At 51.3% G+C, this 12685-nt stretch overlaps 4 protein-coding genes across 4 annotated transcripts; 2 read left to right on the forward strand and 2 right to left on the reverse strand.

Annotated features, from left to right (window-relative positions):
- Positions 1 to 14: 14 nt before the first annotated feature.
- Positions 15 to 2831, forward strand: BCR37DRAFT_396037 (uncharacterized protein). Its single transcript, XM_040871701.1, has 2 exons — positions 15 to 1234; positions 1273 to 2831. Exons 1-2 carry the CDS (start codon positions 131 to 133, stop codon positions 2632 to 2634), a joined length of 2466 nt encoding a protein of 821 aa, XP_040728063.1. The 5' UTR covers positions 15 to 130; the 3' UTR covers positions 2635 to 2831.
- A 2264-nt stretch (positions 2832 to 5095) lies between these two features.
- On the reverse strand, positions 5096 to 10110 carry BCR37DRAFT_411270 (uncharacterized protein). The gene is made up of 2 exons (XM_040872194.1): positions 8373 to 10110; positions 5096 to 8330 (listed from the first exon to the last, which is right to left on the reverse strand). Exons 1-2 carry the CDS (start codon positions 10021 to 10023, stop codon positions 5197 to 5199), a joined length of 4785 nt encoding a protein of 1594 aa, XP_040728064.1. The 5' UTR covers positions 10024 to 10110; the 3' UTR covers positions 5096 to 5196.
- A 119-nt stretch (positions 10111 to 10229) lies between these two features.
- On the reverse strand, positions 10230 to 11111 carry BCR37DRAFT_363165 (thioredoxin-like I protein Txl1; the record flags this gene model as incomplete). The annotated part of the gene is made up of 1 exon (XM_040868240.1): positions 10230 to 11111. One exon carries the CDS (start codon positions 11109 to 11111, stop codon positions 10230 to 10232), a length of 882 nt encoding a protein of 293 aa, XP_040728065.1.
- Positions 11112 to 12094: 983 nt separating this feature from the next.
- BCR37DRAFT_375430 (uncharacterized protein) lies at positions 12095 to 12671 on the forward strand. The gene has a single exon (XM_040868375.1). The coding sequence runs from the start codon at positions 12171 to 12173 to the stop codon at positions 12618 to 12620; it is 450 nt and encodes a 149-aa protein (XP_040728066.1). The 5' UTR covers positions 12095 to 12170; the 3' UTR covers positions 12621 to 12671.
- The last annotated feature ends 14 nt before the right edge of the window (positions 12672 to 12685 follow it).

Genomic DNA, 12685 nt, shown 5'->3' on the forward strand with positions numbered 1-12685 from the left:
CTGATGAAGCAGCATGGATGACTCGGATCAAGTGTGACCTGGTAGATGGACTAGACCTACTGGATGGCTATATACTGCTTTGTACTGCTATGGATGAGTAAATAGCTATGAAGCAGCCATCCTCAGGCTCATGCTCTCGGATCTCCCCCATGCGACAGGACTGCACCAGCTACTCAGCTACTCAGCTACTCAGCTACTCAGCTACAGCTCATTCCCTCTCTCTTCCCTCTTTCTCTGCTCTTACACTCCAAGGCCTGCTCCCTGCTCTCTACCCAGCTATCCCCCCTCCTCTGTACATCCCCAGGCATCTAGCTCGATGCTGCAGAAGTGGAAGCACCGGCTCTCCATATCCCCCAAGAAGCAGCAGCAGCAGCAGCAACGAGAGTCCAGCATCAACAAAGCAGGTCATGCACTCCAAGACACCCTCGTCACTCCCCTGGCGCAAGCCCATGTCCGAGTAGACTCTGCCACTGCCAGCATTAGCAGCTCAGCAGGCGCATCATCCACCCATCACAGAGCCATGCAGCAGCTCCATGCAAACGGCAGCAACATGAGTACACCGACACTTGCCTCTGCCATCTCCAGTGAGGAAGGGTCTCTCCTCTCTACGCAATCCATAGGTCTACCACAGAGTACCGTGGCCATCACTACAGGACAACTGCAAGATCTGTATAAGCGGCAAGGTCCATTGCGTGGTGTATCAGCATGCCCTCAGTCGATTCAGCCGATACAACAAGCAGATGTACCCGAAAAGACTTCATCGCCCCCTTCAAGATCATCTATGGACATGGGAGACAACATGTTTGCGGCACTTGGTCTTCAATCGGTGGCACAACGCCCTGCGCAGCTCGTGATTCAAACAACCGTCACCCAGAGTACGAGTCGGAAGACAAATAGATCATTCTACAGCAATGACGATAAAGTGAGCTGGATGGTCCAGTCGGCTGAGCAATCAGATGAGGATGTCTTTACTGCAAGGGAACAAGCCCTCCAACGGCTTGAGTCGACTTCTCCCCGGCCAGCGCATGACGAAGAGGTCACTGCTGCATCTCCTCTTCCATCCAAGGTATCCGGAATCGAGTTGCACGATGACCAGGAAATGGTTGCAACGTTGACTCAAGCGGCTGTCTGGGCAGACTCGTTTTACGATGAAGATTCATTCATCCATGACCTCCCAAAACCCGGACTCCCTCAATCACCCGCTGGCAGTGATCGCTCATCTCTGCGCAGAATGGTGCGTACTGCTTTGTTGATGAGTAATGCTGATTGTAGACCACGGACGACTATAATGTTCTTGTACAAACCATGGCCACAGCGCCAGACTCAGAAGAAGATACCTACCAAGACGACGAGGAGGTCATGGAAAAGCACGAACGCGAGTTGTCTTCATGGAGATCAAAACAAGATTCTTCCAACATGCTGTCCAAACAAGCACAACAGCCGGCAGAGCAAGACATCTTCAAGCCACTCCCAAAATACCGCAAGACGAAGCTCTCTCAGTCGGTCAATGAAGTACCGCCCAGCAGGTCGTTGAGGGCGTTACCTGCAGACGACCCAGACGATGATATCCCACTTGACCAGCTCTTCGCCCGTGACGTGGCATTGAAGGATATGGCCGGTATTCGATTTAGTGCATCGACGCCCAATCTCCTTGATCGACCAACTATCTCGCCCATTCAACCGCCTAGACGGCCATTCGCAGGGGAACCACCCGCGCGAACATACAGCAGCTCATCGCTTCTTGGATTGCACAAACAAAATTCCAGCACGTCAGATGTTGCGGAAGCCCCAAGAAAATCACCCTTCCGCAATACAAATGGTAGTGGTGGTACATTGCTGGAGCAAGCTGCACGGCAGCAAGAACGCAGGCAACAACTCATGCGTGGTTCGAGTAGTGATTCGACGACGTTCAGACCACTTGCATCGACGAGCCTGCAAGCATCTGCTTCGCCATATCGTAGTGCATCACCTGCACGCCCAAGTAATACCAGTCTCCGTGGTATTTATCCAAAAGAAAATCCCGCACAGCAGCAACTTGAGCAGGTGGGCACACTCTCAACTATGTTGAATCACTACATCAGCATTGCACGCGCTGCACAACTAACAGCGCAAGATGCAGAAGAACGTGTTGTGGCGCTTCAAACGCAACTCGATGCATTGAATACCCTTGACCACAGCTTGCCTGGATTCTTCAATGAAATGCAACGCACCGAATCACCGTCACCTCTAACGAAGTCGCAACGACCCAAATCTGAAGCCCCGTCCCTGTCACTCTCTCTGCGCATGCCCGTCTTGCAAGCACCAATTCCTCAACAAGGCGTACAATCAAGTCTCATCACACAACCAGCAAAACGGCCAGAAAGTGCCATTAGCGCCACAAGTAGTAGCATCTCGAAACGATACAGACAACCACAAATGCAAGCACACGCTTCTTTTGCATCCGTTGGTTCTGCGAGTACGGGTTCACTGCCACCTGTTTCTCAATCACGCTATACGCCGCGTTTGTCCTTGAGCCCTACACAATCGACTTGCGTGGAGACTGTTGGACAGCAAGAGAATCAAATGGATGAAGAAGAGCTCTGGCAACGACTTGCCCAGCAAAAACGAAGACTTGGGAAATCAACATCTGCTTGAGGGTGCGGGATCTTTTTGCGTGCATCTTTTGTTTGTTGGCAAGAACAAAAAATCGTCTTGTCTTTTTTCATTTGGATCAATTTGCTATCTTTCCCCGCTTCTTCAATGCTTTGATGCACAACACAGACGGCAGTCGTTCTTTTTTAGCTCCCACTCATTCGTCTTTCTTATCAGGTAGCATGCCCATTCAGCGTAATCAATACCTTCTTCAATTCCCTCATTGCGCGTCTTGGAGGATTCAGATTGCCAGTGAATAATTTCAGGGGTGAGACAGTCCTAACAGCTCTTTTCCGCTACAGGCTCATGAGCCTGAGTTGACTCGGCCGTTCGCGAATGCACAAGAGACGGCTTGGTCCTACATGGCTGTTTCAGTCGTCAAACGTCTAGACTCAGCATCGCAGCAGACTTTTGGGAGTAATTGATATGCCTATTAACAACTACACGCATCTCAACACATGCTACATGGTCCGGTACTAGCTAATTGAGTCTAGATCGGTCCTTCTAGGCTCACGATATCTCAGTGCTTCGTATCCTGACCGGCTTGACTGTATATACAACATGTGCTCTGAATGTATTTTGAAATCGACACGTCGCAATGGCCGACAATTCAGACGCCGGCCTGAACACCCAAAACCATTTTCATGCCATGAAGGCTCTTCATCAATGTCTTCTCCCATCGTCCGGAAGTATCAATGCGGCCGGACTAGCCCGAAATACGAGCAGCATCCTTGTGCTGATAGGAGACAGAATTTGGCCAGCCATGAACATTGACGCGCTGCAGCTGCCGCTACCCAGCCCCAAATCTCGCCATAGCAAAGACGATTGCGAGAGATTCTGTTATGAAAAGCTTCAGCAGGAGGCAGCTTGATTGTCGATAGGGTTCTTCCCCTGTTTTTGATTGGTGTTGAGACGTAGGACAGCACTGTGTACCACTGTTATTGTTGGGGTCTGACTCGTCTATAGCTGCAGAGATCTTATGATAGCTTTGCCTAGATTGTATCAGAGACCATTGATGTGTCAAGATGCATTACAAAAACCGTGTTTTGTCGGGCAGAGGGAATCTCTTGACCTATCATTTTCAGGGGGAAATTGGGAAGCCGCACATCAAGCATGTTTTGCTGGATTATGCCGTAGTATGGCCGACGACTCTTTGCTTGGCACATTGCGGCATACTAGATATTTGCAAATGTGTGCAGCATGCTGGACAACATGACCATGTGGGATGCTACTACACATGTCCCATGATGGTCGATGCCAGGAAAGCTCAAGTTTCGCCCAGCTTTAAATATGCACAATGTGCTGGTAGACACGTCAACTTCTACGTTCTCATTATTTCTAACTATAGAACATTTCTCCTCTGCACTGATAAATCCCCTGGGATAACGCATTCTTCCCTTGATCACAAGGCGCGCTTGACACCAGTGTTGGGCCTACTTCGATGCCGGGCACCTGAATCCCCGATCATGCCATATAATAGCCTCTGAAGTGTCACTGCGTATTGCGGCGCGGGACCAGAGAGGGAAGCGTTTTGACAAATTTTCAGGGGGAAATTTGAAAGCCGCACAGCAAGATTGTTTGCGATTCTGCACAAGCATGATTTACCACTTTGTTTGGCACATCTCAGCGAGCATACTGCACAATTTCAAATACGAGTCTAGACTCTAGAGCAAGTCACGGAGGCTTTTCCACTGCAGCACATCAAAGGCCCATAGCCCACAGATCACAATCCTGTTCCCAGACCAACATCACAGGTAGTGGGAACAATCCGTCGTTGAATCGAACTCTAGGTACCACTATATCATCAGAGCTTGATTGATACTAACACAGATGCTAGGATGCCAGGCTTCAGACTCTTTTACGCTCTCGCTGCCGCCATCGCCGTTGGCTTGCCATCGCTGCCGCCTACTCTCGCAGACCAAAGCTTGAGTTCCACAATCGCGAAATGCGTCCTCAACAGCTGTCTCAAGAATGGGACGATATCCAATCAGTACTCGATGCAGGAGTGCGTCGGTACATGCGATGCTGAAAAGCTTTTTAAAATCCCTTGTTACAATGCCGGCTGGGAAGCCTGTAAGGACTCCCGAAATATTAAAGCCCTGAAGGAGTCCATTTTGAAGACGTGCTGCAATGAGTTGCACAGCCCCAAGGACTGTTCGGCCTAGGACTAGCAGTCTACCTTTGGGCTCCATGGCGAGCAACGTTATATCGACCAAGCACTTCTGATTATCATCGGTGCTTATCGCCTTGCAGTTGTAGCCTTCTCCCGTATTCATATCCCCTTTCGCGATGATCGATTCAGCTTAACATGCCATCAATCTCATCGCAGCTGGCCTTGCTCACCGTTTAAATTGGACTTTCGCTAGCTACACAATGTTGATATCGCCTGACGGAAAACGCTTGACACCGATTGTAGACCTCAGCAATCTCCTCGAAGCTGACGATTTCTCCACTGGCACAAGTCAGCTCGCACTCGCTCTGATGCTGATTGCCAACGAGTACTTTGCAAGTAAGAACATGAACATCGTCAATACAGCAATTGATATACAAACCTACAATGGCCATCTAAGGTCGAGAGCCCGCCCGCATCGCATTCTCCTGTGCTCGTCGCTTCTGAAAGACATGCTCGATGCGATCCTTGCTGTCCCGTTCCGCACGCCACACATTTGCCTGCTTTTGCATTCTGCCCAGTGCAATGACTGCGAGCACGGCACTTCGGAAGGACTTGCGCTTGCCGGACAAAAAGTCCATATCTGGGTAGATACCAATTTGTCGGATGATGGCGAGATTGGCTTGATTGCAAGCTTCAAAGCTGGTGATTTGGAGATCATAGTATCGCTTGACGAATTGCAAAGCAGCCTTGTGTGACGAAAGCCTGTCAGTCTTGGATTTGAGGTAACGCAACATCTTGAGCAGTCCTGCGAGCTCAGCCTCGTGCTTATGCTTCTCTTCCTGAAGCTCTTGCGCAGGTGCCGAGACGTGCTTGCCCCGATGTGTAGCTCTCTCGTACCCAGAAGAAAGACTCGATGCTGATGACGAGAGTTGCTGCTCGAGCTTCAAAGACCTGCGCTCCAACTTTTGAACGAGGGACGCCTTGTCGGCAGCGTACGCCTTGTACTCGTCCAGCTTGCTTTGCTTTCGGAACAGTTCTTGCTCCAAGTGACCAATGGTGCGCTTGCCTTGTGCAACCTCATCAGCCAGCGCTTGTTCTTGCTGACGTGTGCGCAATGCAGCCGCAGCTGAGGCGACACCGTTCTGCTGCTGTAGACGTGTAAGCTGTTGCTTCATCTCATCCGCTTGACGACGCGCGGTGGCCAGGTCTCGAGCAAGGCTATCGCGTTCCGAGGACAGCCTTTGTACTTGTAAGCTTGACGTACGTTCAGCCTCATCCAGACCACGGCTGCGACGACCGTAGCTCTCGCGTTCAGGAATGGACAGTCTGACCACTTCAGCTTGCTTTGCGGCCACCTCATTCTCGAGAGCACGCTTCGCTTCCTCCAACAGCAAACGCTCCTTGTCTTGTTGAGCCAGCTCTTCTTGACATGCGGCAAGTTCTTGTTCGGCGCGTTCAACACGCGTATCAGCGTCAGTGCCATGCAAGGCCAGCTCCTCCTGCAGAGCAGTTTCCTTGTCTTCGGCCTGCCTCAGGTCTTCGTCGGCATAGTAGAGTTGATCTTCAAGCTCAGCAACACGGGCCGACGATCTGTCTGATTGGGCTTTGGCATCTTCCAGTTGGGCAGATAGTTCTTGAGTCTGCTGTGACAAGCGCTCTACCTCGCGCTGCAGACTAGAAGCTTGCTCATCGCCAGAGCCAGCCTTGAATGTGACATCAGCAGCTTTTTGCTTGGCGAGTACCAAGGCGTCCTTTGCATCTGCCAACTCGAGCATCGTTCTGTGTTTGTCGGATTCAAGCTGAGCACAAGCGTCAAGTGCCTCTCGATGTTGCTGAGTAAGATTCTCGACCTTGACGCGCTCCTGCTGCAATTGTGTCTCGACATCCTTGCATTGCGCAGAAAGGGCGGAAGCCTGATGGTCGGCATCCACTTGATGTTGTTCGAGTGCAAGAGCAGCCTCATCATTCTGCTCCATCAACAAGTCACGCTCAGCGACCACCTCATCTACCTGTACCTTGAGCTCTTCGATCTGTTGCTTCAATGACGCTACTTCCTTGCGAAGACGTGTCTGTTCCGATTCGTCCTGGTCGTGACGCGCTTGCTCAGACTGTGCATCCTGAGAAGCCGATTGCTCCAGTCTCAATTCCAAGGCTTCGCATTCAGCCTGTAGCTCGGAGATGCGCGTATTGCTGTGAATGATGCGTGTGTCTGCTGCATGCAGGTTCAGCTCAGAGCGCTTCTTTTCCTGCTCAAGGGCAGTGATTTTTGATTGTGCCGCATGGAGGTTGGCTATCGCTGAAGCAGCCTTGTCACTCTCAGCGGCAATTTGCTCAGCTGCTCCAGCCTGAGCCGCTTGATGCGCCTTCTTGGCAGACTGCAAGGTTTCAGAAAGTTCCTGAACTTTGCTCTCGAGCTTGGCGACACGGCTGGACGAATCATGCACGGCAAAGCTGCGGTCCTTGAGTTGATCTTGATGCGTTTGCAGGTCCATTTGTGCATCATCGAGTTGTTGCTGCAGCATTGTCACTTCACGACGCATGTCCTCCTCAGAAGCTGATGCTGTACGAACTTGATCTTGCAGACGGTGCAATTCTCCAATTCGAGTCTCCAGTTCTTGCTTGAGGTCAAGCTTTTGTAGCTCAAGCGTATCCACCTGCTGTTGCAATTCACGCTCGCGAATCTGGTGACGAGAAGATTCAGCTTGCAAGGCTTCCTTGAACTTGGCATGATCGCTACTCGTCGTCTCTTCCACCTGCGACAAACGCGAAATGGTCGATTCAAGCTGCATGATTTGATTTCGCGCACCTGCCAGTTCTCGTGCAGTAGCACTTGCTGTTTCTTCATGCTGCTGCAGGGCACGCTCAGCTTGTGCCACGTGCGCAGTGAGTGCAGAGTCAAGCTCGCGAGTCTTGGCTTCAAGAGCTGATCGTTCAGCAGCATGCGAGCGTGTTAATGTATTGACTTCACCCTTGTGTGAGAGTTGCGTCTCGGCGAGCATGGCGCGAATGTTGAGCAAAGAGGTATTGAGTGCATGTGCCTTTTCCTCCTCTGAACTCGCTTGCCGGCGTGCTTCTTGCAAGTCCAGGTTGTATTGCTGTTGTGCGTCAGCGAGCTGTGAGCGTGTTTGTTGCAGAGTTTTGGAAAGCTGTAGGGCCTTGTCTTCTTCGACTGCAACGCGTAGCTGGGCTTGCTGAAGCTGAGTCTCAACAGAGCCAACAGCAGATTGTGTAGAGGTGGCAGCAGCTTGTGCACGCTCCAGTGATGCCTCCATCTTGAGAAGCTCATCCTGTGCAGCGTCCAAGTCCTCCTCCTTCTCGCGCAACGCCATCTCCAAATCCTCAAGCTGACCGCGCAACTCGGCATTCGCCTCTCGCAAACGATCATGCACATCATTCGCAGCTGCATCGCCAGATGTTTCGAGCTGCTTGATTTGTGCTTCGAGTGATGTGACACGGACTTGCTGACTCTCCAATTTGAGTCGCAGACCTGTGGCTTCGCGCTCAATGGAATCTGCTTTGCTTTGAGATTGCAGGTATTGACGCTGCAACGCATCCAATTCACGTTGCTTGCTCTGTTCACGTTCAACTGTCTATTAGCTTATTTTCGTTGTCGGTGTGGGTGACTGACCTGCTTCGGCAGCTTCTGCTTCGAGCTGTTCAATCTGAGTGTAGAGACCTTCGAGCTCCTGTTGCATCGCTTCACCTTCCTGGTTCGCCTCTTGCAATGCCTGTTCAAGGCGCTCAACCTCATCGACTGATTGACCACCCATGCGAGATCGCTCAGCGCGCGCCTCGGCACGCTCTTCCAATGATCGAACTTCCATAGAGCGATCCTGCAAAGCACCTTGCAATTCCAAAATATCTTCTTGCCGTTCAGCCAATTCCGCTTGTAGCATCTCCAAGCCGTCCTGTGCTTTTTGCAATGCCTGCTTGAGTTGTGCTTGTTCTTGTTGAAGCGCATTGGCTTGAATCTCATATTGATCATGCGAGGCTTGTAGCGTATCGTGTGCAGTGCGCATATCGTCATGTTCAGCTTCGAGGGAATCATTGCGTTCTTCCAAGGCGGCAGCACGCGAAGAGACACTCTCGAGACGTGCTTGCACGGCACTCGTCTCGCGCTCGGCACTGCGTAATTTAGTTGTCAAATCCAAAATGATGTTGGCCTTCTCATCGACTTGGTCACGTAGCAAATTGACAATATCATCGTCTGCTGAGCGTGTCTGGGAGAGCAAGTCGTCATGCTTTGATTGAAGGGAAGCGAGTTCATCACGCAGCGCAAGCATTTGGTCTTCCGCTTCGCTGAGCTTGAGAGCAGCTTGATCAGCTTCTTCTTGGGCAGCATCAGCCTGTTCGAGCTTCTCCTTGAGTGACTCGATTTCCTCCTGCAGCTCCGCCACTTGTGTTTGTGACTCTGCCAGGCTCTCGACTTGTGCTCCCAACTCGCGAATCTGGTACTGGTGGTCTTCAGCTTCATTGAGGAGATCATCGCGCTCGCGCTCGAGTTCCTCCAAAATATCGCGGTCTTCATCCGTCATATGTGGCAAGGCGCAGTTGACACTGGCTTCGACGCGATCACCGAGGGAAGCGACTTTTTGCTCTTGTTCAGCAAGCAGTCGTTTATACTTGTTTAGTTCTCGCGCAAACGACGCCTGTTCAATCTTAAAGTCGATGTTCTCCTTGAGGGCTTGCTGTACATGTTCCGGTGAGGATTGGTGCATTTGTTTTTCCAACAAGAAGACTTTGAGTTTGAGTTCCCAATTGTCCTTCTTCATCTGATCCATGAGTTTCTCTTGCTCTCGCATACCACCACCGCCTTCCAACATCTCTGAACGCGCTGAGGGAGACGCGAAACGGCCTTGTGAGCGCGCCTGACGGGTACGCGCTGTATGTTCTGTACCACCAAAAACACTACCATCCTTGCCACGGGGAACAGGTGATAAGCCAGAGGTAAAGGCGCTCACGTCGCTTTGATTGAATGTACCATTCCGACCAGGTGTGGCAGCAGCGGCAGACCCGCTGGCATCATCTAGACCGCGTTTGACAGAGAAGGGCAACGGCCTCCTCACTTTCTTACTGGATCGCAAAATAGGTGTAAACTCACCAGCTCTGCGATTGGCGCTGCGAGGAACCAGTACAGGCCTTCCTGATTGTTTGGGCTTTGCAGGTTCGACGAAGGATTCGACGTGGTCGAAGGTCATGTTGATGGAGTTTTGTGTTTGTTCCATTGTCGAGGCTGTTTTGTCGCTCCGTGCGGGAGTGGAGACGCCAAAGAGACCCATGGCGGGTGAAACGGTGGCTGTCTATGGCCCTGCAGCAGTAGCAGGAGCAGGAGCAGTAGCAATATTAGCAGCAATAAGAGTAGCAGCAGCAGCGGTGTGGTTTGTTGTTGCCAGTTTTTGTTTTTGTTTTGAAAAAGACGCGAAACTGAGCGACAGTCACAAATAGCCAGTGATCGATGACGACTATAGTCTACAGCCGCTACAGCTCAATCATCCTCCACCTTCTTGATAGGCCCACTCGCATTATTGGCACCCACCTCACCCAGAACCTCAATACTGCGCAGCATCGTCGCCTCCTCCTCACCGCAATTGGCCTCGATAAAGACCACCAGCGAGATGCACTTCTGGAACTTGACATAGCGCAGAGCAATTGTTGCCTCTCCCTTCTCATTATACTGCACATCTGTGATCTCCTGTGTTGCAGGCAAAGAACCTGCATCGTCAAAGGACAAGATGTTGGGCTGATTGACAAACAACTTCAATGTGCTCGGTGCATGTTGCCGTTTCTCAGGATTCACACGCACCACAAGACTGTGTACTTTGCATGACTCCTGGAAAGGAATGTAGAGCATGAGTTGCTCATCACTGTCAGACGTCACAACCGTCTTGCTGTTGGGATCAAACAGAGCGCGCACAGCACTGCTTTCTGTGGCATTGCTCATTTCAAGCTGCTTGACATCAATATTGCCATTCAACGATCCCGTACTGCCTGATCCACTACCAGACCCACTCGCATCACCAGATGCTCCCTCTGCAGCACCATATTTGGCTACTTGCTTCTTAATCATGGCATCCAAGCGCGATGGATCCGCACCCTTCAACTCATCCACCTTCTTACCCTTGTGAAAGCATTGAAATGTAGGCATCGCTGTCACACCACATGATTGTGCCACGTCCCGTACTTTATCCACATCCACTTTAATGAATACAGCGCCTTTGTTTTCTGGTCGTGCAGCCAGTTGAGCGAATCGCGGTGCAATGACCTTACATGGCCCGCACCAGGTCGCAAAGAAATCAACAATGAGAAGTGCGCTGTTGTTTTTGAGGGATGCAAAGTCGTTGGAGGTAGTGATTTCTCTGACAGACATCCTTGCCTGTGCTGCTGCAACTTGGTTCAACAGGCGTGTCCGTGTCGTGTTCATGACGCCCAGTTCTGGCGTGAGAGAAATGGCCAGAAAAAAGAGAGAAGCACAATACTGTGACAATAGAATAGCTCTGGACCAATTTCAAGCAAACACATCACTGAGAAATGGGCCTGTATAATCGTAAAAAGCCAAGTGGCAGACCTGCCAAGAAGGGATCAGCACCTCCTACAGCAGAAGACATCCAAGCAAAAGCAGATCGAACAGCCTTCATTGAGCAAATGGCTGCGAAAGCCGCCCTACAACTTCAAGACTCTGCTGGTTCTGCCACTGCATCAGGTATGACGACTCCAGTGGAGGGAGAATTGGGTGGGATTCATCCTTCTCGTTTGGCGAGATCGAATGATCCCTTTCGGGGTCGTGCAGCGGTCTTGAATAGTCGCAATAACAGACAAGCGCATCGTGCGCCTGACTTGCGTGGTCAAAAGCGATCTTTTGGTGAAACGGGCGAAGGTCCTCAACAGGGCAATAAGAAGCAGCGAACGTTGGATGAGATTAAGAAGCTGAAAGGTCCTGCTGCTATGAAGAAGGAGCAGATGAAGCGAGATAAGAAGGCTGCTGAAGAGGCAGCAGCGCCCGCTGAGCAAGGTACAGACGCTACTAGTCAACCTGCAGAGACAGAGGAACCAAAAGATAAGGCCGTTGACAAGGCAGCAAGAAAGGCTGCCAAATTGGCTCGCAAGGCTGCAAAGAAGGCAGGCCAGGGAAACACTGCAGCACCCACCGAACCGATCCCTGCTCTCACAGAAGACGGTGAGTCAGTGGGAAACCGTAAAGCAAGACGGCAGGCGGAGAAGGAGGCGAAAAAGGAAGAAAAGGCAGCGGAGAAGGCCGCCAAGAAGCAAGCCAAACTTGCTGCCAAGGAGGCCAAGAAGGCAGAGGAGGGAAGTGACGCTTCTTCGTCATCTTCGAGTGAAGAGGATGCGCCCACCAGAAAGGGTCCAGCTCGGCAGCCAAGGCTCAACAACCGTGGTGAAACAAAAGCAGAGGCCCGGGCAAGAAGACATGCAGCGAAAGCTATCAGGAAGGCCTCTAAGAAGGCCTTTCAAGCCGAACAAAGAGTATGAAGCCCTCTTCTTGAATTTGCCCATCGACAATGCTGACCTTTCTCAGATTGCCAAAATTGAAGCTGAGCGAGAACGCAAGCGTTTGCTGAGGCAAGAGACTGATGTCGTTGCCAAGCGAACACGACCAAGCAGTACTGGCGCAGCTGGAAGTTGGGCTGATGGTGCAGCGTCGTCGCTCGGCGAGAAGTCTGCCAAGTTCATGAAGCTGATGGGCGGTGGCAAGGCTGCTGGTGAGGTTACCACTGAGTCTTTGGGGGCTGCTACCGACAACAAGCCAGACAAGGCTGTGAAGAAGGCACGCAAAGCAGAAGCTGAGTTGGAGAAGCAGTTCAAGAGCGGTATGCAGGCGAAACAGAGTGGATCGCGCAGGACTGGTCTTGGTGCGTAACCTCAAGATTATCTAGCATTCACTTATAACTTAGCAGCAAGTCATTGCATCCATGCCAGCAGTAG

The sequence above is a fragment of the Protomyces lactucae-debilis genome, assembly GCF_002105105.1.
Source record: "Protomyces lactucae-debilis strain 12-1054 chromosome Unknown BCR37scaffold_1, whole genome shotgun sequence".
Lineage (NCBI taxonomy): Eukaryota > Fungi > Ascomycota > Taphrinomycetes > Taphrinales > Protomycetaceae > Protomyces > Protomyces lactucae-debilis.